This window comes from Staurois parvus, unplaced genomic scaffold (genome assembly GCF_062004578.1).
Source record: "Staurois parvus isolate SC_StPar_1 unplaced genomic scaffold, SC_StPar_1.0 ptg001328l, whole genome shotgun sequence".
In the NCBI taxonomy this organism is placed as follows: domain Eukaryota; kingdom Metazoa; phylum Chordata; class Amphibia; order Anura; family Ranidae; genus Staurois; species Staurois parvus.
This window is the reverse complement of record NW_028319124.1, coordinates 3,616,630-3,639,826: the sequence shown is the minus strand read 5'-3', so window position 1 is coordinate 3,639,826 and position 23,197 is coordinate 3,616,630. Positions and strand designations below refer to the sequence as shown.

The 23,197-nt window shown below is 42.4% G+C and overlaps 1 protein-coding gene across 1 annotated transcript in view; it reads right to left on the bottom strand.

The window, feature by feature from the left end:
- The window catches only part of NOTCH3 (notch receptor 3), a 125,875-nt gene extending 110,059 nt beyond the window's left edge, over positions 1 to 15,816 (bottom strand). The window contains exon 1 of the mRNA XM_089661278.1: positions 15,682 to 15,816. Coding sequence (XP_089517404.1) covers positions 15,682 to 15,754 — 73 coding nt within the window. The 5' untranslated portion in view covers positions 15,755 to 15,816. The remainder of the gene's footprint in view (positions 1 to 15,681) is intronic.
- Positions 15,817 to 23,197: the final 7,381 nt, after the last annotated feature.

Sequence of the window (23,197 nt, the reverse complement as noted above, 5' to 3'; positions counted from 1 at the left end):
AGGGAAAAGGGTTTGAAGACAAGGACACTGAAGGTGATGAGATTGTGATCAGAGAGAGGAAAGGGGGTGTTTGTGAGGTTGTCGGGAGTGCAAAGATGGGAGAAAAAAAAAAAGGTCTAATGTATTCGCATCAGAGTGAGTGGAGGACTGTATCATTGTGTTAAGGCAAAAGATGAGGTTAGGTTGGAGAGTTGGGATGTAGCTGGGTTGTAATTGCTAGTAAGGGAGTGGGAGACAAAAAGGTCATGGACAGAGGTGAGCTTATTACAGACAGAGCGGGCATTCCAGAGCGCACATGAAAAAGGGAGGGTGGTTTTTAGGAGCATGGGGATTGAGATTAAATTGAGTGAATTGCGGCTATTCCTGGAAGGAGGGTGCCTGGTGTGGGGGTGAGATACTGGAGGACCAGAGTTTGGGGAGATATCCCCAGAGGTTAGGAGGAGGAGGAGGGTGAGGAAAGTAAGATGGGAGCGGGATGTATATGAGTGCACATGCCTTCCTGTCCTGGTGTTTGGGTTAGCAGGGGAGTAAAGTATCAGCAGGAGGTGATGAGAGCAGTAGTAGGGAGATGGTAGAAGTGAAGGTGAGATGTATAAGCTTCAGGGTGGAGCAGAGGGGTAAAGAAATGAGATTTTGAGAACAGAGGATAGTAATATGAAGGAGTAGAGGGGACATATTAAAAGGTAGATGGAGTGGGAAGCAAACTTGTAGGAGATGTTTCCCAGGGTGTTTGCTTGCAGTCCATCCAGCGTGCAGTAGAGTTCTTTGTTGTATCTTCCTACTGCTTGAGTTATCCTGCTTTAGATAAACTGCTGTGTTCAACTGCGGTTTTGCACTCCAGCAGAAAATGCACTGACGCAGGACAAGAATCCATTTCTTACATTTTTTTTTAACACACAATTTTGTCATCTCCCCATAACTCAATGGGTACTCTACCCTAGGACCAAATTTTGATCAAAAAGTTCTATAGCTAAACTTATAGCCCTAAAAGGTATATTACTAATCATATTTTATTTATTCAGAATACAAAAAATTAAAACAAAAAACAAAAAAAAAACGTATCCATCCTGAACCTTTGAATTGTCACTGTGGTCCAAAGAGAAAGGAGATTTGACCCCAATAATTTGAAAATCGAACAAATGCTCCTGAAACCAAATTCAAATCAAATTGGTCAGCTTTAGGTGTATTTAGAAAATTGCAATGCCAGTGCAGCGTAACCAATTTATGCTCATAAAAAAGGAGGAAATGGCCCGATATTATATTAAATTATAATAATCTAGAGACTGGGGCCTCACACATGAAAAAAGACTAAAGTAGGAGATTTTTTTCTGCCCTCAGCAAGCAAACAGCTTTCTTGATTTACTTTCAAAAGCCAACTGTCAAATAACAGCTGGATGCTGATTGGTGACTACAGGAAAGAAGAAGTTTTTCCACGGTTCATGCCTTGGGCCAAAAGTCATTAATTAATGCCAACGATTCAGCCTTGTGGTAACAAATCCTAGGAAACACAAAGATCTCCGCCAGGATACCATCGAATAGTGAACATAGGAATTCCAAATCAAATCTAAATCATTCCTTTCTCATGTGTTCTATTAAAAGCAAATAGTTTCCCATTCTGTGTAGGCAGGAAGCCGTGCAATATGTACAGTACAGGTATCTGATTTCGATTGCTTTTCCTTCAAAAAAAAAAAAAAAAAAAAAACCCTGAAAAAAGCATAATCAAGGCAGCACTACAGGTTCTCTTGTAAGAGTTAAACCGGCCATACTCTAGTAGATTTTTTGTATGCAACATTTGTAGAAAAATTCTCATTAGTAATTTGATTACTTGACAAATGTGCTTCAAAATGTAGTTTAGAAAAAAAAAAGTTACTTGCTGCAAGGTAAAGTCATCAATGATTTAGTATGCATCACATACTAGCACATCATAAAAGACTTACCTTAGAACGAAGCCCTCCAGCGGCACGCTGCCACCGCTGATAGGGCTTCCATTTTCACCCGGTCTTCCTTCTGGGTTCCTGGGCTGTGGCTGCTTGAATGGCCGAGCCACCGATGATATCACGTGGGAGTTTCAGCCGCGGCACACAGATCTGAAGGAACGGCACAGGTATGCCATTCCTTCAGAGCACATGCACCGGTGAGGTTACCAACTGCTGCTCTGTAGAAGATCTCCTAAAACGGTGAACATTTAGGAAATATTCATTTTACCTACAGGTAAGCTTTATTATAAGCTTGCCTGCAGGTAAAATAAATAAAAAGGATAGTTTACTACCACTTTAAAAATGCTTGCTTTTAACATTCGACTCTGGAAGGAATTGTTGTTCCCGAATGAAAATCACATTCACCATTAGAAATGTGATCATTCGAGAAAAGTTTTCCATCCTGCTCGAATTTTCTTGTCACTATGGAGGAAAATGAACGTTTATTTGATCCCACTAAGCATTAGAAAATTGAATGAACATTCTTAGAACCAAAATGTATCCAGTGTATGGCTAGCTTTAAAAGGCACCCTTTGAGGACTGTAATATGGAAGCTTCCCTGTGGACTTGTGGTCTATGTTCAGGAACAAGGACGGAAATAAAGACTTGACTAGCTGCATGCCTGTTCCAGACTACTCTAAGCAGTTATTGGAGAAATAGACCAAAAGTCTAAAATTTTTCAACGTATTGTACATTCAATTAAAAAATTATTGTAATTTTTATTAAACATATCTATAGGCCCCAGAGATTGGTTAGCTTTGCTAAATATCTTTAGCAGGTATGCTAAGGCAATCCAAGTTTAAACATTTAAAATCCTCCATAAGAAAACTATAAAATGAGGGAGAGGTGGGAGCAGGACAACAGCTCATCCAGGGTAAAACATTCAAATCCCCAATCCCAATTTCCATCTAGCTTACAAGGATTGCAATCACCATATCACCCGAGCCTCCTGCTGCTTTTAGTCAAATCCTGTGAGGAGAGAGCAGGGGGGCAAAGCCAAGTCGTGCTGTGCGTGTCTATGGATATACACAGCCTGGAGCAGGAGCGTACCTGCACAGGTCCCCACTTGGCACACGTCTTGAAGATGCAGTTGGAGGAGGAGACAGCACCGGTGGGGGACTTCAGAAGAGCAGGTAATGGACAGCTGTATGCAATGGTATTGCAGGTAATGCTAACATTTTTTTTGATTTAATAAAAAAAATAAGGTTTACAAACACTTTATTTGGCCTATCACAATCACTTTACGAAGAATTTCATTTTGGAAAGTACTCGGAGGGTTACTGAACTATCAAAACGACTTCAAGGCTACAGCAAAGCCTGTACTGTGCACATACAACAACTATTAAGTAGCAATTGGAAGATCCTCTTCTCCCAGTTTAAAAAAGTACCAACATTGGGCCCCGCTCACATCTGCCTGCTACAGCTGCAGTTTAGTCCGCATTGTGCATTTTAAAGTGCAACAGAACCCTTGTGTTTCATAGTAGTACTAAAGGATACAGGAAGAAAGGGTTATACCTCCTGTCAGTTTTATTTCTCTTTTTTGCCATCAGTGTCCCATTGGGGAAAATTTCCGTTTACTTCCGGTCTCATATTCAAAACCGGAAATGAGAAGAAATCCCTCCAAAGTGAGGGAATCCTTTGTTGTTACAGTCTCCAAAACTAGTGTCCCAATTGGAAGATTTCCCTTATATTCCCGCTCCTGCAACAACCCAAAATGAGGGATTTTCTTTCATGGTCATCCTCAGTAATTATGCTAAGAAAAGGTCAAATAGAGGGTGAACCTCCATAACAAAGGAAGGGACAGCAATAAAAATAAAACAAAAATAAAAAAAAGGATTGAGTTTAATTGCACTTTAATGCTGTACTGCAGTACTGTTGCAAATACTGCAGCAAGGGTTGAAACATCCAGTCCTGGCAGGATGTAGGAGAGTCAGACTGTGTCTCTCTCACACAAGCAGTGGTCCGACTCTCCAGTGGTCCGACATGCCACTCCTGATCACTGCTCTTTAATCTCTTGCTCCCTATGCAGAACTGTTGATTAGAAGACTGCTCAGGGGGACTTGATGGAAGACTGGACAGCCAGGTTGTTGCTTGTGTGAGAAAGCTGCAAACTGACTCTCCTACATGCTTTTAGCGTAGGCTATTTTAAACCCGATTGCAATTAACTTACCGCAACAGTTGTTTAAAGAAAAAAAAAAAAAAGTAGAAAACATCACCTTTATTATGCAGTTTGATTGCAATACAGTAATCAAGAGAGTTTGGGTTTTAAATATGTTACCACTAAACAATATGTAACTCATGCTGTGCTTGAAATGCCAACAGGATGCAGCACGTAGGATCGTCTGTCAAAATGTATTTCTATGTGAATATCTTCAGATAAACAAGTATAAGAGCCTTTATTACCTGACATGAAATGGAAAGAAAAAAAAAAAGGTCACAGATAAAGAGTGTCATCCAGTCTATGTACTGGAACAAAACTGTCTACTCTAATATATCCAGGAAATGAAATATGGCTTATTACTGTGGGAAACAGATTTTTCTGATACACACAAATCTTAACGTTGCCATGACTTGGCTGAACAACAAATATTTGAAATTGGATGCACTGATGTCAGTCCGCTGGGAGCTGCAATTCTCCTTGAAAGGTCCACTTCCTGTTTTAGGTTCCCAACAAGGGGGAGGAAAAAAAATAATAAAATCGGGGCTACCTGAATAGCAGGGAGTCGTTTTAAAATAAGGGACTGCTGTGTTCACGAAGGTCAATTTAGGAAGAGGTTTTCACAAGATTCCCACAGCTTTCTTCCAAGACTCATGCAATGATTTAATTGGATACAAATGGAAAAACGTGAGAATCCTGGAAGGTATGTGAAAACACTTATAACCAGACCCCTTAGGCCTCATGTAATCTGGTCGTTTTGCCCCAGTGCATGAGATCACGGAATTTTGGTATGGGCATAAGCACTGGGCACCATTTAGCCCCAATGTTGGCAGCCTGTACAACTCTACGGGTGGTTGAAAGCTGCTGCGGCTGTACACTGCCTTGAGTGGTACTAAGAGTAGTGAGCTCACAGGGCCGAATGCCCAGAACACAGTAAGAAGTAGTAAGACCCCTTGTGACGACTACACACTCAGCCTTAATCGGTTTCCAGCTCACAGGACAATTTTAAGAGCTAGCAGTCTGAAAGCGATGATCACAGGAGCAGTTAACTCTTTACACATACGGTAGCCGCCACCACGTTTCAACAAAAACAAATTTGCAGCTCCAGAGCAGCAAAACTTTTCTAGTCCCTGAAGAGGAGGATTAATGCAACCAATCCAAGGGTCTGACAGATGTGCTGAAGAGATATTGAAGTGTTAACGCCAACTATTCTAACTATTTCTAGATAAGGCTTCACAATCTGACAACCAACAGACTGAACAGAATGAAATTACAATTTGTTATAGACCAAATATGAATTTAAAAATCGGACACATCATACTCAAAGAAGGTCTAATGTATCTTATGAGTCTTTTAGACATCATAATAAAAAGGTGTTTGATAGGCATCTTCCCATACATTAGTGACACCGTCTTTTTATAAATGTCACTCCATCACTGTAGGAGTTATGGAATATGAGTACAGTTAAGAGTAGAAGTACTGGAGTTCAGTTCTAATTCGAATCAAGTCACAATTACAGATGTGCATTGCTCCTAGACTATTTTACGACAGGATTATGGAATCCATTTATGACCAGGCTTCTGCAATTCTTTCGTACGTATACAATTATTTTAGGGGAGGAAAAAAAAAAAAAGGAGGGTGGCACGTTGGGTTGCCACCTCATCCCTTTAAAATCCCTTTAATTACACAGGTTCTGAGGCTAATTTAATGCAGATAAGGCATGGAGTTTAATGACCACCTTAATCAGCCACAGAACCTTTGTAATTATTATGTGTCCAGTTTTAAAGGGATGAGGTGGCAACTCTAGTGGACTTGCATTCAGTACAACTCCCCCCTTCGCGCCACAAAGTTTGGAGTTTGTCAGACATCATCATCATCACAACCCCATCATGCTTTTATTTGGGTTTCCCATATGGGAGATTTCCTTTTGCTTCCCATTCCAGAGACACAACCAGAAAACCATCCAATCACTAGTCCCGAATTCTGGCACATGGGGCTGTCCATGGCCCTGTGTAAGATCTGACAAGAACAAAGTGTTTGCAAATATCACTCCATGTACCACCATCCTAAAGCTGGCCACACATTATACAACTGAAAGTTTGACCTCATTTTATATGGTTTTGGTAAATATAAAAGGAAAATAGTACAATATATGGCAAGCCTCAGCACATGCACCAAACATCAATGAAGTTCTGTCCTAGGTAGGGGTAGGAATTGTTGATGGAATTTAGAAGCTTCTTGAGTACATACCCAAAGCAACAAAATGTAGCACTTCCTATTGCTTTAGAAATATGAAATGCAAATTGGTTGTTTTGGGTTACCATTCTTTAAAAGACGCCTTGGTTCCCATAGACATAGTTAACATGGGTAAGAGAAGATATGTCATTTGTAACTTTCTGAGTTTAGAGTCTAGTTTACACCAAACAGCAGTAAAGAACAGACAGGATACATTCGTTTTCTTCCAGGATTACAAATGACCATTTCAGTTTGTCAACCTAGGCAAACTCCTGAGTGATAAATTTAATGTATGTAAACAGCAGAGCAAGAGATAAGAACAAGAAAAAAAGAGCCATAGCAGTAACATGAGTATCTGGATCTTTGATTTATCATCTGCTGGCAAAGGTGGAATGAAAATCAGGGATAGTGCACAAAGCTTATAAAGGGGTCAAGATGAGGAAAAAAAGACCAAAAGAGCCAACAAGTCAAGTTTGCTAATGTAGGACAAATTATATGATGGTGTCAGATACCTCACTTAGCAGCCCATCCACTGTCTCCCTAAAACTGGTTTTCAGACGATCAAAGCCATATGATCATTTCCCAATCATACCAATCTAAGGTCGATGTGTATCCTATGGATTTCCATAAATCGTTCTCCATGACTAAATAAATCATGATCCAATGTAGCTCTCAGAGAAGGATCTGGCTATGGGCTAAAGGGCAAGGAGACCTTCCTATTGCCGAAAAAGCCTGTCACCATAAAGAGTTTACAACTTGCTCAAAAGCTGAGGTACTGGGCTAGTCCTATGCTCATAATTAACTTATAACAGTAATTCACCATATGTACCCAACTTTATGGGCCAAGATAAACGATACAGGAACACAGCACATTGGATCATGACATAATGGAGTACAGGTAGAGGTCTGACTGTACATCGTTTTTTTGTGATTCCTCTGATTATCCTGTTACCAACCTATGACATATGAATGATCTTTTAATGCTCAATTTGAAGACCATCATATACAAATGTCTACTATCTGGGCAAATGAGACAAGACTGGCTGTAAAGAAAAAAAAAAAAAAGGAGGAGAAGAAGAAGACAAAAAAACTAAAGCTGGGAACACACTAAGAAAATCGTAAGACAAATTCTATGTGAGGAATGATTGGTCGATTATCTGATCATTATTACAGTACTTTCAACAGCCAATTTCAACTGTTCAGACAACAACAAAAAAAAAAAAAAATATGAAGGTGCAAGCTAGCAAAATTTTATCCTACGAGAAACACATGAACGATTTTCGCTTAGTGTGTACAGTAATTGTATGGAAATCATAAGCAAGCGACCCAGAAGCAAGTGGCAATGAACATAAAAATCATTTGCGTTTGTTGTTCAAGAATTATCGTACAAGTTAATACCAACGTCGGTTACATTATGATACACACCTCTGTAGGAAAAGGAGAAAAAAAAACAAAAAAAAAAAAAACCGGACAATCGTTTGCCCGATTTTCTCATAGTGTGTACCACTCATAAAGCTCACTGACATTAGTTTATTAGGCAAAAACCTATGTGCACCATCAGCAATAAACTAAACTGGTTAAAGTGTATAAAAAGATAAGCAAGGCTTTGCAAGACTGACAATGTGAGAGAAGACAACGCTGTTTAGTATAGACGGGTCCAGAAAACAAAGTGCATAGGAATTAAAGAAAAAAAAAAAAAAAAGTGGGAGAGAAAGTGAGAAAGGAAAAGTGACAAAAGCCAAGAAAAGAGGCCAGAGAGACAAAAGGAGAGCTGAGGGATGCATACTGATTGACGCAGACTTTGGATAGGGGGGGGGGGTATGGAAAAACATTGAGAGACACAGCAGGATCGGCTTGTAAGGGGTCAGAGGGTGAGAAGACCAGACTGGACATTGGAAAGAAGGTTTATAGGCAGCCAGAACATGCCAACAGACAAGGAAAGAGACATCAGTCACCACACATTGCTAGACCAACACCAACACAATTGGTGAAATATATTATTTGACTGTCTGACATTAAGTAATAATCCGATCCTAGAAAGACCTTGACACACATACACTGTCTTTATTAAACCGATTAGAACAGATTAAGAACCATGACACTTTTCCCATCTCAGTGCTGACAAGAGAACACTGAACATTTCCAACCTTTTCATCAGACATTGATGTCCCACTGCTTCCTCCAAGAACACCCATACCACTTCAAGATATAAAACTCCCCATCCAGTACAAATGCTAACTCCGGACCCATATCTCTACCTTCAGTGAGAAAGTGAAAAGCCTCTACACACATACCCCCTTAGAACTGACAGCTATCAACTGTTTTAAGAAAACCACAAAAACAGCTTCAAGGCTACAACTGCTCAAAGTTGGCTGAAGTTCATGGGTTGCTCTCAAAAACCCATTGATTTTCAACTGGTTTTTGAGGTTGGCATGCACCTGCATTACAAAGCCCACTATGGAACTCACTGAGATCCCTAGATTGCGACTTCCAAAGAAACTCAAGCAGTTGAATATGAGGCACCCAATCAGCAATCAGATGCAAATGTAAATAAATATGAAAAACGTTCTTCAGATATTAAACTGCACAAAAATGCCCCACACAGTATAAAAGTTATCAAAGGGGAAAAAAACAAAAAAACCTGTGGGCGTAGAATGTCTACTTACAAGCACGCTATTGTGCTTCCAGTGGTGCAATGAGGGGGAAAGAAACAAACATTCAACTGGAAGAGTCTCAGCTACGCATTCACCAATGTGCTAACTATGAATGAGACGCTATAGCAAAACCATTCTAGTGCTCTATGGCTCTTTCTGAAGGACGTTCCCAACACAATGGCAAACAATGTAGCATACAGCCTAGAGCAGCCATTCACAACCAGGGTTCAATGGAACCCCAGGGTCCCTCCAGAGGTTCTTAGGAGTTCCTTGAGTGAAAAGCAATGTCTGCCTCTCAGATACGTTCTCATTGACACCATTGATCTATTAGGCTACATTCACATCAGCAATTTAGGCCCATGAGAATCGAAGTGACAGGAATCTTCTGAATCCTGCTGTGGCTCTGAGCAGCTAGGTTTGGCCCTTGGCCCGGTTCACTATCTGCACAGCCAGTGATTGGTTGCATTGATCGCTGCTGTATGCACTTGGTGTGCATCCAGCAATGATCATCGCAGGTAATCGCTGTGTGCAGACAGCTACACATAGCGGCAGCTGCCGGAACCCTGCCTTTATAGTAAATGGGCCAGGGGCAAAGCCTAGCCGCTCAGTGCTGTGGCAGGATTTGCCGGACCAAATTGCCATAGTGAATGCAGCCTAAAAGTGATCGGAAAGCTTCATTTTGTAAAACAAACATGGTATACTTACCTGCTCTGTGCAGTGGCTTTGCATAGAGCGGCCATGAACCTCCTCTTCCTGGGTTCTCCACCAGCGTTCTCCATTCCTTCTCTTCTCAGTGTGCCATCCATAGGGGACCCACATGCAGGTTAAATCCTGAGCCGCTCTGCCTGTGTAGACAGACAGAGCAGCTCTGCACCGCAACCGCACCCTCCCCCCTTCAGTCGCACACAAGAGAGGTTGGGAAAGGCTAGCTAGACTCACCTAGATTACTATGGCTGTAGGATCTTCCATTACCCTTAAAAGTCATGTACCCAGGAGCCCTGGCTATCTTTGCTATCCCTGTTGGTAAACAACTGTAAGCCCACGCTGCCATATTATCATCCACAATGGTGGTTAATAATGAGCAACTCTGATTCCCTTATAATTCATGGCCTATTTAAAATCAATGGTCTATTTCTGTTTGCCAAAAGAAGGAAAACAAAAAGGTAAGGGCCTTTTGAGTATATTACCAAGAGCACAAGCAGGTAATTTAATCATTTATATTATTACGGTGTCTGGTTGATCTGACACAAGTATCATGAAGTAGGGAACCAAACAAAGACAGGACACTCCAATCAGTGGTCAGGTGGTTACCACTCTTTCGTTGGCATGTTGGTTCCTGGGTTCAATTCCAACAAAAGGGCACTGTATAAGGCATCCTTTCCCAACTTTTTCAACACAGAGGAACCCTTGAAACAACTTTCCGGACTCGGGGAACCCCTGCTAAATATGAAAATTATCTACAACTCATGATACTTAAGTGTGATGGCGCGTACACTTGTGAACATTGGGAAAAATTACCCCCTTACAGATAGCTAAAGAGATCAAATGGTGTCCATGAAAACATATTGGAGAGGCAGAAATTGCTCAAAGAACTCCTAACAACCTCTGAAGAAACCCTGGTATAAAGTCTATATGCTTCCCAGTTTGTAAGGGTTTCCTATAGCCATCAAAATGTTCTCTGGTTTCCACACATATAGTTCCTCACCCATATGACATAGAAACATAATAATGTAGGTTCTTTTTGAGCTGGGACTGAAACGCACATAAGAAATTAACTATTTGACCGTGAGGATACAAGTGATATCAAGAAGCAGACAACGGTTTTCAATGCTTTAACACTGGACAGAATGCCTCAAAAATATAGTGGAGATAAAACTAAGAGCGTGAAGCACAGCGAAAGATAAAAAAAAAAAAAAAAGACACCAAACAGTCAGAGGTGGGCAAAAATGAGAGGGCACCCGAGAAAAAAATAAATCCAACTTGGCACCGGAGAGAAAAGCCTGTACAAGCACAGCCAGGAGCAGCTGGACAGCGGGGAAAGTGGGGGTGCAATGGTAATGTGGCACAGGCAGAACTGGGAGGAACTCTAAAGAAAAGAAATGGAGGGCCCAGCACAAAAAAATAGGGTCAGCAAAGACACACAAAGTCCCAGCAAGATAGACAGGCGGGCAGACAAGTATGGAGCAGCTGAGAGCGAACAGAGAGGGGGAGAACAGAGCTGCAGGAGGTAGCAGACAGATTTGTGGGGGCAGTTTGGGAAGCGTCTAACCCCCCCTCCCCCCCAATCCCTTTTTCCAATTGTTATCACACAAGAAAGGTTTCTCTCTCTCTCACTACACAGTGCCCTCCTCCCCCTCGCCTTCCCTGTGCCCTGAGGGAGGGAGACAGAGAGAGGCAGAGGAGGGGGTAGAGCAAGAGGAGGAGAGGGGGATGGGTGGGAAAATTTGGAAAAAGGGATTATTAGAGAGGAAAAAAAAAAACAAAAAACCAACAGCTCCCAACTGAGGAGCAACCTCATGTACACTGACACAAAGCAGATCGCGCACATCTAGTAACGGGTCTCTGGCACTTAGTCCCGCACACAAAATTTAAAAGCCGAAACTTAAAAATCTCATCATGGAAACTGGAAAGTCCAGCTGAATCTGCTAAAATGATTGGACAAAAGGAAGCAAGTTTAGCATGCTAATTCGTGGATTGCTGTGATTTGTCCTACAATGCCGCCAATTGTGAACTTTACAAAAGGCAATAAACATCCGCTAGAATAAACATTTAAACTGTAGCACACAATGGGGGTTATTTACTAAAACTGCATGGTGCAAACTCTGGTGCAACTCTGCACAGAAATCAACCAGCTTCCAGGTTGTATGGTCAAAGCTTAATTGAACACGCTGAAGTTAGAAGCCAATTGGCTACCATGCACAGCTGCCCCAGATTCCGAGTGCTCCAGTTTTAGTAAATACCCCCAATGAGTCAACTAGTACAGAGTTTACCCAATCCATTAATAATTCAGAACCCATTAATGGATGTTTCAGTAACCAAAGTGATGACAGTATCACATGGCAACCAGATAATCATTTTTCAGCACTTTAGTTCCATCACACTAAGGGTTTGTGATTGGTTACTGCATATTAGGCAACGTAAGTTGGCAACTTGCATGGTTGTCTTGCAGCACTGGGGCCCTGGGTTCAGTTCCTACCAGAACATCTACCTATTGGCAGCATCTAGGTATGGTTCCTCCTACATTTTAAGCAGTAACTGATAATTGACATGAGCGTGATGGGACTTTTTATTGAAAAGTTCTACATAAAAAGAAGACACTACACACTGTTCAGGGAGTATCTGCCTGCAGCAAAGTACTCTCAATAGATATATAAAAGGAGTAGAGGTACTCAGGGGTCTTGCGTAGGAGAACATGTCCAACAAGAGCAATTTATTCAGTCCAACTTTGGAAGTCAAGGCCTTGACAAAGATGGGCTGTGATCCATCGAAACCTTAGCCAAATTAGAATAAACTCACTTGGTTTGGACACCTAATCCTGCTGAAGACCCCAAAGTGACTCTACTAATGTACACACTAAAATATATCCCAGACAGTTACTGGATGCAGCTAGGCACATTTACATACACAGTACACCATTCCTAAAGACAACAACATATCCTTGATTGCTTGGGAGCCATCAAAAACCATCTTCCAGTGCCCACAAGTTGGCAGGAGAACTCCCAGCACAAAGCTGTTCACTGCATAGCCATAAATTGTATAAACAGCCGAGGACCCTGAGAATCCCATCAAGGCAGACTTATTCATAATCGGTTAAACTCCATTTAACGCTGAATAAACAAAGCCAGACAGCTAACTTTCATCTCCCGGCCAAGTTTACAAATAAAGGTGACATGAAACACTGATCCAGTGTAGAGAATGAAATAATTTAAGAGTGAATAATCACAGAGGGCGAGGAAACACTGATGAGCTAGTGAGGAAATGCCGACTGGGACAGGCGAGAAGACTTCATGAAGAGACATTAGAACTTTACACAACGTATGGCTCAATTCCCTAAGCATGCCCGGCTTGACATCGGGGGATTTTTATTATTTTCAACTCTCACGGCTGAAAATAACCAACAAATCGAGGCCTTGGAGACAACAAATGACACTTTCTGCTGCTGTCCTAGACGATGACGTGGTGGCTGAAATCTGATTAACCCTCTAATCTCCTATGGTATGTACACTATAGCCACCCAAGCTGTCTTTTCACCCATAGGGAGGAGGAAGCTGCCTGAGATATCTTTAAAGTTCCTCTGCAATGTACAGAAATGCCCTGAAGGTGGGATTATATGGATGATCTCTCAGGACATGAGCCTCCCTAACCCAACATGAGGAATATTGGCAAGGACATTTCTTAGGTGTACCAAATGGCTTGCCCTATAGGTCCATTTATATATATATATATATTTATTTTTTTATTTGGGCTCTTCTAGTATTTCCTCACTCACTAAACACTGCATGCCCTTGCTTGCTGTGATAATTCACTGTTATTTTGCTCTATAGACTACATATATAAAAGAGTGTATGGACATAAGTTCTTGATAAACACAGGCTGCATCTTGTAGAAACATTGTTATACTAAAGTTTATCCTACATTCTATACTTCCAAGACCCACGGGACCCTCTCATTTGGAAGAATAAAAATTATACATATTGGACAGATCTCCCAGGAGCCAAGTAACCAACGGTTCTTAAAGACTACAACCTTTGATGTTTTAATTAAATTCTGCACTTCAAGGCCCGTTCGACCCTCTCTTTTTGGAATGAATATACACACACACACACCTGCAGGTGTTCGATAACCAATGGTCCTTAAAGACTATAGCTGGCTCCCACCAACTTTTTTGAGGCTTTTTTTTTTCTACATACATCGCTTCAAGACCCATGAGTGTGCACCAAAATTTAAAATGTTTTGCTTGGCCTTGGTTGAATCCCTGGAGCCTGGTAGCCAATGGTCCTTAAAACCTACAGCTGGTGCCCAACTTTTGAGGTTCTCTAGTTGTTACCAATTGAGCTGGCTCTCCTGGAATGGACAGTGTGGCTCCCAAATTCCATATACATTTATTATACGCATACATGCTGGCCAGATCCCAGGAGCCAATGGTACTGAAAACCTACAGCTGGCACCAACATTTTGAGGTTCTCTCTAGTTGCTGCCAATTAATATCATTATTATACAGGACTTGTATAGCGCCAACAGTTTGCTCAGCGCTTTACATTATGGAGTTGCCTCTTGGATTGAGCACTATGGCTCCCGAATATTTCTACACACACACTCACACACATATATATTGGCAAGATGCCAGGTAACCAATAGTACTGAAAAACTACAGCTGGCACCCAACTTTTTGAGGTTTTCTCCAGTTGTTGCCAATTGAGATGGCTCCTGAACTCTATAAACATACACAAACACACACACAAGACCTACGAATGCCTCTCTTTATGGAATATATACACACACTGGCCAGTGGCACCCAACTTTTGAGGTTTTCTCTACTTGTTACCAATCCAGTAGACATATATACTTGCCAGATCCCAGGAGCCAATGGTGCTTAAAACCTACAGCTGGCACCAACATTTTGAAGTTCTCTCTAGTTTCTGCCAATGGAGTTGGCTCTTGGATTGAACACCGCGGCTCCCGAATATATCTATATCTCTATACACACACGCCTTATATATATATATATACATACATACATACATACATACACACACACATACATACACTGGCCAGATCCTAGGAGCCAACAGCCCTTGAAAACTACAGTTAGCACCCAACTTTTGAGAGTTTCTCTAGTTCTGGCCAAAGGAGCTGGCACCTGGACTGGGCAGACTGACTCCCAAATCCCAATAAACATTTGTATGTATTATACGATTATATTTTTAATTTCTCTTCCCCTCTACAAGTCTGTAGCCGATCTGTGTCCTCACTGTCTCCAGTGACAAGGAATATGGAATGACGCCCTTGCTATCCTCTTAAAGGAGATGCACAGACTACGGCGGATGATCCCATTAGAGCCAGGCAGAAAATCTTCTGTGACACATGGAGTATGTCTGGGAGGAGAGCAGCCCTCTCTACAATCCCTAATGACTTCCTGCCCTGCTAAACCTCCCGCACCATCCCTGCACTCTGTCATGTGTGGGAAGATCACACAACCACTGGAGGAGTCTGGGAGATGTTAGAGGGGGAGGTCAGTGCTGACAATCACAGCTTCTCACACAGGCCACTCACCAGCAATGCAGGAAAGGATACAATGTAAAATACAGTGACAATACCTAATAACAATAACATAACAATAGATGATATAATAACACATAATAAAAGGAGACTCCAACAATGTGACATGGATCCCCCCCAGGTGTCAATCATGTGACCTGTAACAAAGTAACTTTTTTTGTATTTCTGTATGGAATCTGGGGAGGAAAGCTGTTGATTGGTGGAGAGAAGGGGATGACGTGTAGTGGAGGTGCTGCGATTGCGGGCTCAGGTCTGGAATGTATAGACTTTGGATAGTAGAGAACACACACTGCGCTCCCCGCATACCAGGACATGAGGAGGAGACAGGGCCATCACATTCCTCTCCCGCCACCCCCTCACACACACAATCCGCTCTTACCGTGGATTCCTCCAGCTCGGCTCAGCAGCACAGCAGTGACCCAGACGAGTCCGTACATCCCCGGCCGCCCCATATTGTTCTCCACCCCCGGGGAGCCCTCTAAGCCCGGAGCTCTTCACTATCCGGCTGACTGAGCCACACTGATCCGTAGGAGGGTCTCCAAAGGCGAGCGCAAATTCAGCCACGCCCAAGCGAGGAAGCAGAGCCAGTCAACGAGAAAAGTTCCGGCAAATAGGCGGGCCGACCACGCCCTTCGCCCAAAATTAGACTTCCCCTTTCTAATTCTTCTACATAGTATTGAAAAGTGAAGGAGGCTCCGCCCACCTTACTTGTAACCTTTTCAGCCACATATTTCCCAGTAACTATGGGCGATGGGCGGGTCTACTGGCCACGCCCGTCAAAAGGAGCCAGCCAACCGAGAATGCCAGCGCTACTTCGGAATGCGCCAAGGAGTGGGCGGAGGGTTGGCATCTCTTAGCAACGTGGGCGGAGCGTGCGAGAGATTCCATCACAGGGACCACGTGGGGTGTGCGGTCCGCAGAAGGGAGCTGGGTACGGTCCATTGTCCTCACAGGCTGGTGACCTGCCATGGGCCACTGAGAGGAGGGGAGGGGCTGAAGGGGGGACAATGATTAACACGTATCCCCCCTCTAAGGGCTCCTCCCCCTCTCATGTCTATGGATTCTTTACAATAGATCAGCCATCTGCTTAATGATCAATCTGAGTTCGGAGATGGGACTGCAGTACAGTCAGCTGCCCCAGGACGTGCCCCTCTACTGCCCATGTCACTGCTACTCTGGACATGTACTGATGTCACCGATGAGGGGACACACACTACTGACACATCAACAGCAGATTGGTGGCAGACAATTCCAGGACAGTGTGTTTCCCACGTGGAAGAAAAATAGATTTTACAAATATTCTTCCCAAATATATTGACATATATACATACTACATTGTGTATTCAGTATATATCTACTGCAGGTTGAAATGCGTTTTTTATAGATTAACTAGTTGCCGACCGCAGATAGCCGAATGACGGCTTCACTGCGGCTGGCCAGTTCTGGGGGGACATTATATGACGTCCCCCCAGAACGCGCTCTCCTGCGCGCCCCAGGGGGCGCGCACCCGGCGATCTCCATGATCGCTGTGTCCTACGGACACAGCCGATCACGTGATGTGGTAAAAGGCCGATCCCAGCGGCCTTTTACCACGTGATCAGCGGTGTCCAATGACACGCTGATCACAGGGAAATGCAAGTGCCGGTTCTTGGCTGCACTTTCCTCACGCTGTCAGATCGTGAGGAAAGTACTGCCGAGAACCGGCAGTTGTCAGAGCGGGGATCGGCACCGATCATCAGGACACTGATGATCAGTGCCCAGCAGTGCCACCCGCAAGTTCCGCCCACCTGTGCCCAGCAGTGCGCCCACTAGCTCCGCCCACCTGTGCCCAGCAGTGCACCCACCTGTGCCACTCTGCAGTGTCACACACCTGTGCCCAGAAGTGCCACCTACCTGTGCCCAGAAGTGCCACCCACCTGTGCCCACCCACCAGTGCTGCCCACCAGTGCAGCCCAGCAGTGCTGCCAGTCAGTGCCACCAGTCAGTGCCTAGGGGTTGTGCCAGTCAGTGCCGCCAGTCAGTGCCCAGCAGTGATGCCAGTCAGTGCCGTCTATCAGTACCCATCATCAGTGTCACCTATCAGTGCTGCATATTAGTGCCGCCTATCCGTGACAACTCATTAGTGCTGTCTATCAGTGCCGCCTATCCGTGCCACCTCATTAGTACTGCCTATCAGTGCCCTTTAGTGCTGCCCATCAGTGCCGCCTATCAGTACCCATCAGTGCTGCCTCATCAATGCACATCAGTGAAGGAGAAAAAATACCTGTTTGAAAAATTTTATAATAGAAACAAAGAAAAAAAAATTTTTTTTCAAAATTTTTGCACTTTTTTTATTTATAGCGCAAAAAGTAAAGCGCCCAGGGGCAATTAAATACCACCAAAAGAAACTCTATTTGTGAGAAAAAAAATGATCAAAATTTCATATGGGTACAATGTTGCATGACCGCGCAATTGTCAATCAAAGTGCGGCAGCGCTGAAAGCTGAAAATTGGCCTGGTAAAGAAGGTGGTATAAGTGCCTGGTAGGCAAGTGGTTAAAAAAAATATGAAAAATATTTTTATTATTATTATAATAATAATATTTTTAACAATACATCTTCAAATATATGTCTTTGAAAATACATTTCATCTACATTTTTGGAAAGCATTTACAAATACTGTATATGTAAAAATATTATGTTAAAATTACTTTTTTTATATGTTAAAAAAAATTGAAGAATATATTTTAAAAATATATTTTTTTAAATATATACCTTTAGAAAATATATTTAAATGTATATTTTTCTTAGATTACATGATAAAATATCTTAGTGTAGGCCAATATATCGTAAATATATATCACATATATCATTTTTTTTCTAAATATATTGGAAATATATTTCTCTTCCATGTACATGCATGGATTCACCGATATGTATAAAATATAGCTTTTGTTGCCATATGTGCGTATTTGTGCCTAAAATACTGTCCAGTAATGCAGAGGTTTGTATTTTTTCTAACCGATCTTCGGCACCATGCATACTGGCTTAAAAAAAACCCACCAGAAACAGCGGATAATTTTGAGGGTTTTTTTTTTTTTTTTTGTAGTGTGAGACAGCACAGTGGCTAAATGGTTAGCACTTTCACCTGGTGATACTAGGGTCATTGGTTCAAATCCCAACCATGGCATCACCTGCCTGGAGTTTGCATGTTCTCCCTGTGCCTGCATGGGTTTCCTCCCACACTCCAAGGACATGCTGGTAGGTTAATTGGCTCCTGTGTAACCTGTCCCTAGTATGTATATGTATGAATGTAAATTAGGGACCTTAGATTGTACACCCCTTGTGGGTTAGGGACTGATGTGAATGTACAATATATATGTAAAGTGCTGCATAAATTGACGGCGCTATATAAGTACCTGTAATAAAATAAATAAATACTAACATTTAGGAGCATTGTGTTTGTATTCTGCCAGAAAAACACAAAACAGTTTTGTTTGTCTCTAGACGCTGATCTTAAAAAACGCCTCTACACAAATTATTATGCAAATGATATTTTTCTCATTTACCTAAATAATTGATGTAAATAACAGTCAGCATAATTCTCATGTTATCAGCTATTAAGAGAACAAATCACATTTTATTGAACAAACCTCATAATGAGAACAGTAATTTTTTTAAACATAAACACTTCCAATGCACTATTCCAAATTATTACGCACAATAAGTTTCAAAACACTTTATAGGTTGTAAAGAACTGAAAATTGTCATTTGTTGTGTTTGCAGCATATTTACTGAAATCAAAAGCTATTTCAATCAAACTTTTAACAACATTTTAACTTTTTAAACATTTTAACAGGTCATGTTACATTGTAACATAGGACCCTTTATTTGATAGCAGCTTCACAAGTCTTGCATCCATTGAACTTGGACAGTTTCTGCTTGAATTTGTTTGCAAGATGTCAGAATAGCCGCCCAGAGCTGCTGTTTGGATGTAAACTTCCTCCCACCCTCATAGATCTTTTTCTTGAGGATGCTCCAAAGGTTCTCAATAGGATTGAGGTCAGAGGAGGATGGAGGCCACACCATGACTTTCTCTCCCTTTATCCCCATAACAGCCATTGATGCAGAGGTATTCTTTGCAGCATGAGATGGTGCATTGTCATGCATGAAGATGATTTTATTACATACTTTGCAGAGGTCATCTTTACACCTTCGGGGACCCTAAAAGGGACAACCAGTTCTGTTCCCATGATTCTGGCCCAAAACATGACACCACCACCGCCTTGCTGACGCGCAGCCTTGTTGGAACAGGGTGGCTGTCAACCAGCCATCCACTACTTCATCCATCTGGACCATCCAGGGTTGCACGGCACTCATCAGTGAACAGGACTGTTTGAAAATTAGTCTTCATGTATTTTTCTGCCCAGTGCAGCCGTTTCTGCTTGTGAGCATTGGTTATTGGTGGCCGAATAGAAGGTTTATGCACAGTTGCAAGACTCTGGAGGACTCTACACCTTGATGTCCGTGGGACTCCAGAGATACCAGCAGCTTCAAATACCTGTTTGCTGCTATGTAATGGTATTTTAGCAGCTGCTCTCTTGATCAGATGCATGGATCTGGCAGAAATCTTCCTCAATGTGCCTTTATCTGCACAAACCCATCTGTGCTCTGAACCAGCCGCAAATCTCTTAATAGTGCGATGATCACGCTTAAGTTTTCGTGAAATATCTAATGTTTTCATACCTCGTCCAAGGCATTGAACTATTTCACTCTTTTCGGCAGCAGAGAGATCCTTTTTCTTCCCCATATTGCTTGAAAATGGTGCTCTGCTTAATAATGTGGAACACCCTCCTTTAGTAGTTTTTCCTTAAATTGGGCTCACTAGCCAATCTAATTATCACAGGTGTCCAAGATTGTTTTCAGTGATCAAAAGAGCCCTGACACACAATGCCATCCATGAGTTAAACTGAAAAACAAAATATTTAATCTTTGTGACACTTAAATAGAATTTGCATAATAATTTGGAACAGGGTGTAGACTACCTAATGTGAATGGACACATAGGCACATAGGAGAACATCAGTCGCTTCTACAGGCAAAACGCTAAACACACTTTTCCCTCCCTTCCTGTCCAGGCCAATTTTCAGCTTTCAGCGCTGTCACACTTTGAATGACTATTGCACAATCATGCAACATTGTACCCATATGAAATTGTTATAATTTTTTTTGAGACAGATAGAGCTTTCTTTTGGTGGTATTTAATCACCTCTGGGGTTTTTTATTTTTCTGCTAAATAAAATAAAATAGACAAAATTTTGAAAAAAAAACTAAAGTTGTTCTTAGTTTATGTTATACAATTTTGTAAATAAGTAATTTTTCTCCTTCACTGATGTGCACTGATGAGGCTGCACTGATAGGCAGCACTGATTGGCTGCACTGACTGACAGTGATAGGCAGCAGTGATTGGCACTGATAGGTGGCATTGTTGGGCACTGATCAGCGGCAATGATGAGCACTAAAAGGCAGCACTGATTATCAGCCCCTGATGACGTAAATAAAGACAGGACTTGGCGTGGAATGACAGATTTGGTGTGTACAGTATTGCTGCAGTGTTTTTATTTTCTTGGGAGGATGCATGTGATCATCACAAGGCCAATCAGCACTGTCCAGACAAAGGGTCAGGGATTATACAGCCGAAGGTTCAACTTCAGTACACCCAGTTTGCCTATAGATGGATCGAATCTTAGCCAGTCCCTGCTGAACCAGCTGAGATTCTATCCATCCATGGCCAGCCTAGCTGCTTCCAGACCGCCCTATAGCAGAAATACTGCTACAGGATGGCATGGGTGCACAAAATCACGTATACATGATCTTGCATTTCTGGGTAGGGGGTGCATGCGAGCTGTGCACGCGCCCTACCCGCGCTGCCATTTGTGGCCGCGGCTGTCAATCACCGGGTCCAGGCAAAAAAAAAAATTCCGACAATCACTGATGAGGAGGAAGACTATTTTATTTGCTATCCAGAGCAGTGTTTTTACAGTGAAGCACCAACACACCACCCCCTAGTAAAACACTCCCAGCACATAGTTAACCCTTTGATCGCCCCTCATGTTAACCCTTACCTGCCCAGTGCCATTAGTACAGTGTCAGTGCTTTTTTTTAGCTCTGATCACTGCATTGGTGTCACTGGGGATGTCAGTGACACCAAGTCAGTTCCCCCTCAGTGTCAGAATTTCTACCATAGTCCCACTATAAGTCGCTGATCGCCATTACTAGTTGAAAAAAAAAAACAAAATTCCAGTATCCATACCGCCATTTGTAAACACTATAACTTTTACGTAAACCAATTAATTTACACGTATTGGGATTTTTTTTAACGAAGACATGTCGCAGAATACATTTTGCCCTAAATTTATGACAAATTTGATTTTTAAAATTTTTTTACTGGACATGTTTAACCGCCTCCTGCCCGCCATATAAGGAAATGACAGGCGCAAGGCGGTTCTCTCGTTCTGGGAGGACGTCATATGACATCCTCCCACTCTAACCGCGCATGCGCGACTCTAGGAGCGCGCAGCGCGGCGATCTATGGTGCACTGTGTCCCTCTGACACAGCGGATCACCGATCAATGGAAAGAGCCGAAGATGTCAGCTCGGTCATGTGATCAGCTGTGTCCAATCACAGCTGATCGCATGTAAATAGGGAAATGCCAGTTATCGGCATTTTTCTCCTCACAAGCTGTCACGCTGACAGAGGAGAGCTGGTAATCTGCATTCCTCGGAGGGAATATGTACACTGATCATCAGGGCACTGATGATCAGTGTGCCCTGATGATCAGTGTAGCCCCAGCAGTGCCACCTGTCCTTGCCCATCAATGCCATCTGTCAGTGCTCATCAGTGCCACATATCAGTGCCTACCAGTGCACATCAATGCCACATATCAGAGCCCATCTGAGCTGCCTTTAAGTGTCATCTATTAGTGCCAGTCAGTGCCACCAATCAGTGCCAGTAAGTGCCGCCTTTCAGTGCCACCTATCAGTGCCTGTCAGTGCTGCCTATTAGTGCTGCCTAACAGTGCCAGTCAATGCCACCTATTAGTGCCAGTCAGTGCCACCTATCAGTGCCACCTATCAGTGCCATATATGAGTGCTGCCTTTCCGTGCCCATCAGTGATGCCTGTCAATGCCCATCAGTGCCACCTACCAGTGCCTCCTCATCAGTGCCCATCAGTGCCACCTATCATTGCCCATCAGTGCAGCCTATCAGTGCCCATCACTGCAGCCTCATTAGCGCACATCAGTGAAGGAGAAAAATCACTTGTTTACAAACTTTTATAACACAAACTAAGAAAAAACTTATTTTTTTTTTTCAAAATTTTCAGTTGTTTTTGGTTTGTTTAGCAAAAAATAAAAAACCCAGAGGTGATTAAATACCACCAAAAGAAAGATCTATCTGTCTCAAAAAAATGATAAAAAGTTCATATGGGTACAGTGTTGCATGACCACGCAATTGTCATTCAAATTGCGACAGCGCTGAAAGCTGAAAACTTGCCTGGGCAGGAAGGGGTATAAGTGCCCTGAAAAGCAAGTGATTAATAGCAAACAGTCCAAAATACTTTTTTTCTCTCAAAATTGTCAGTCTTTTTTTTTTTTTATAGCGCAAAAAATAAAAAAACGCACAGGCTATAAAACACCACCAAAAGAAAGCTCAATTTGTGGGAAAAAAGGACATACAGTTCATTTGGGTGCAGCGTTGCATGACCGCACAACTGTCAGTTAAAGTAAAGCCGCGCCGTAAAGCAAAAAATGGCCTGGTCAAGAAGGGGGGTAAATCCTCAGGAGGGCAAGTGGTTAGGTGACAAATCACTTATTTCAAACCCTTTCTGTCTAAAGCTGCCTATACTATATATATTTGA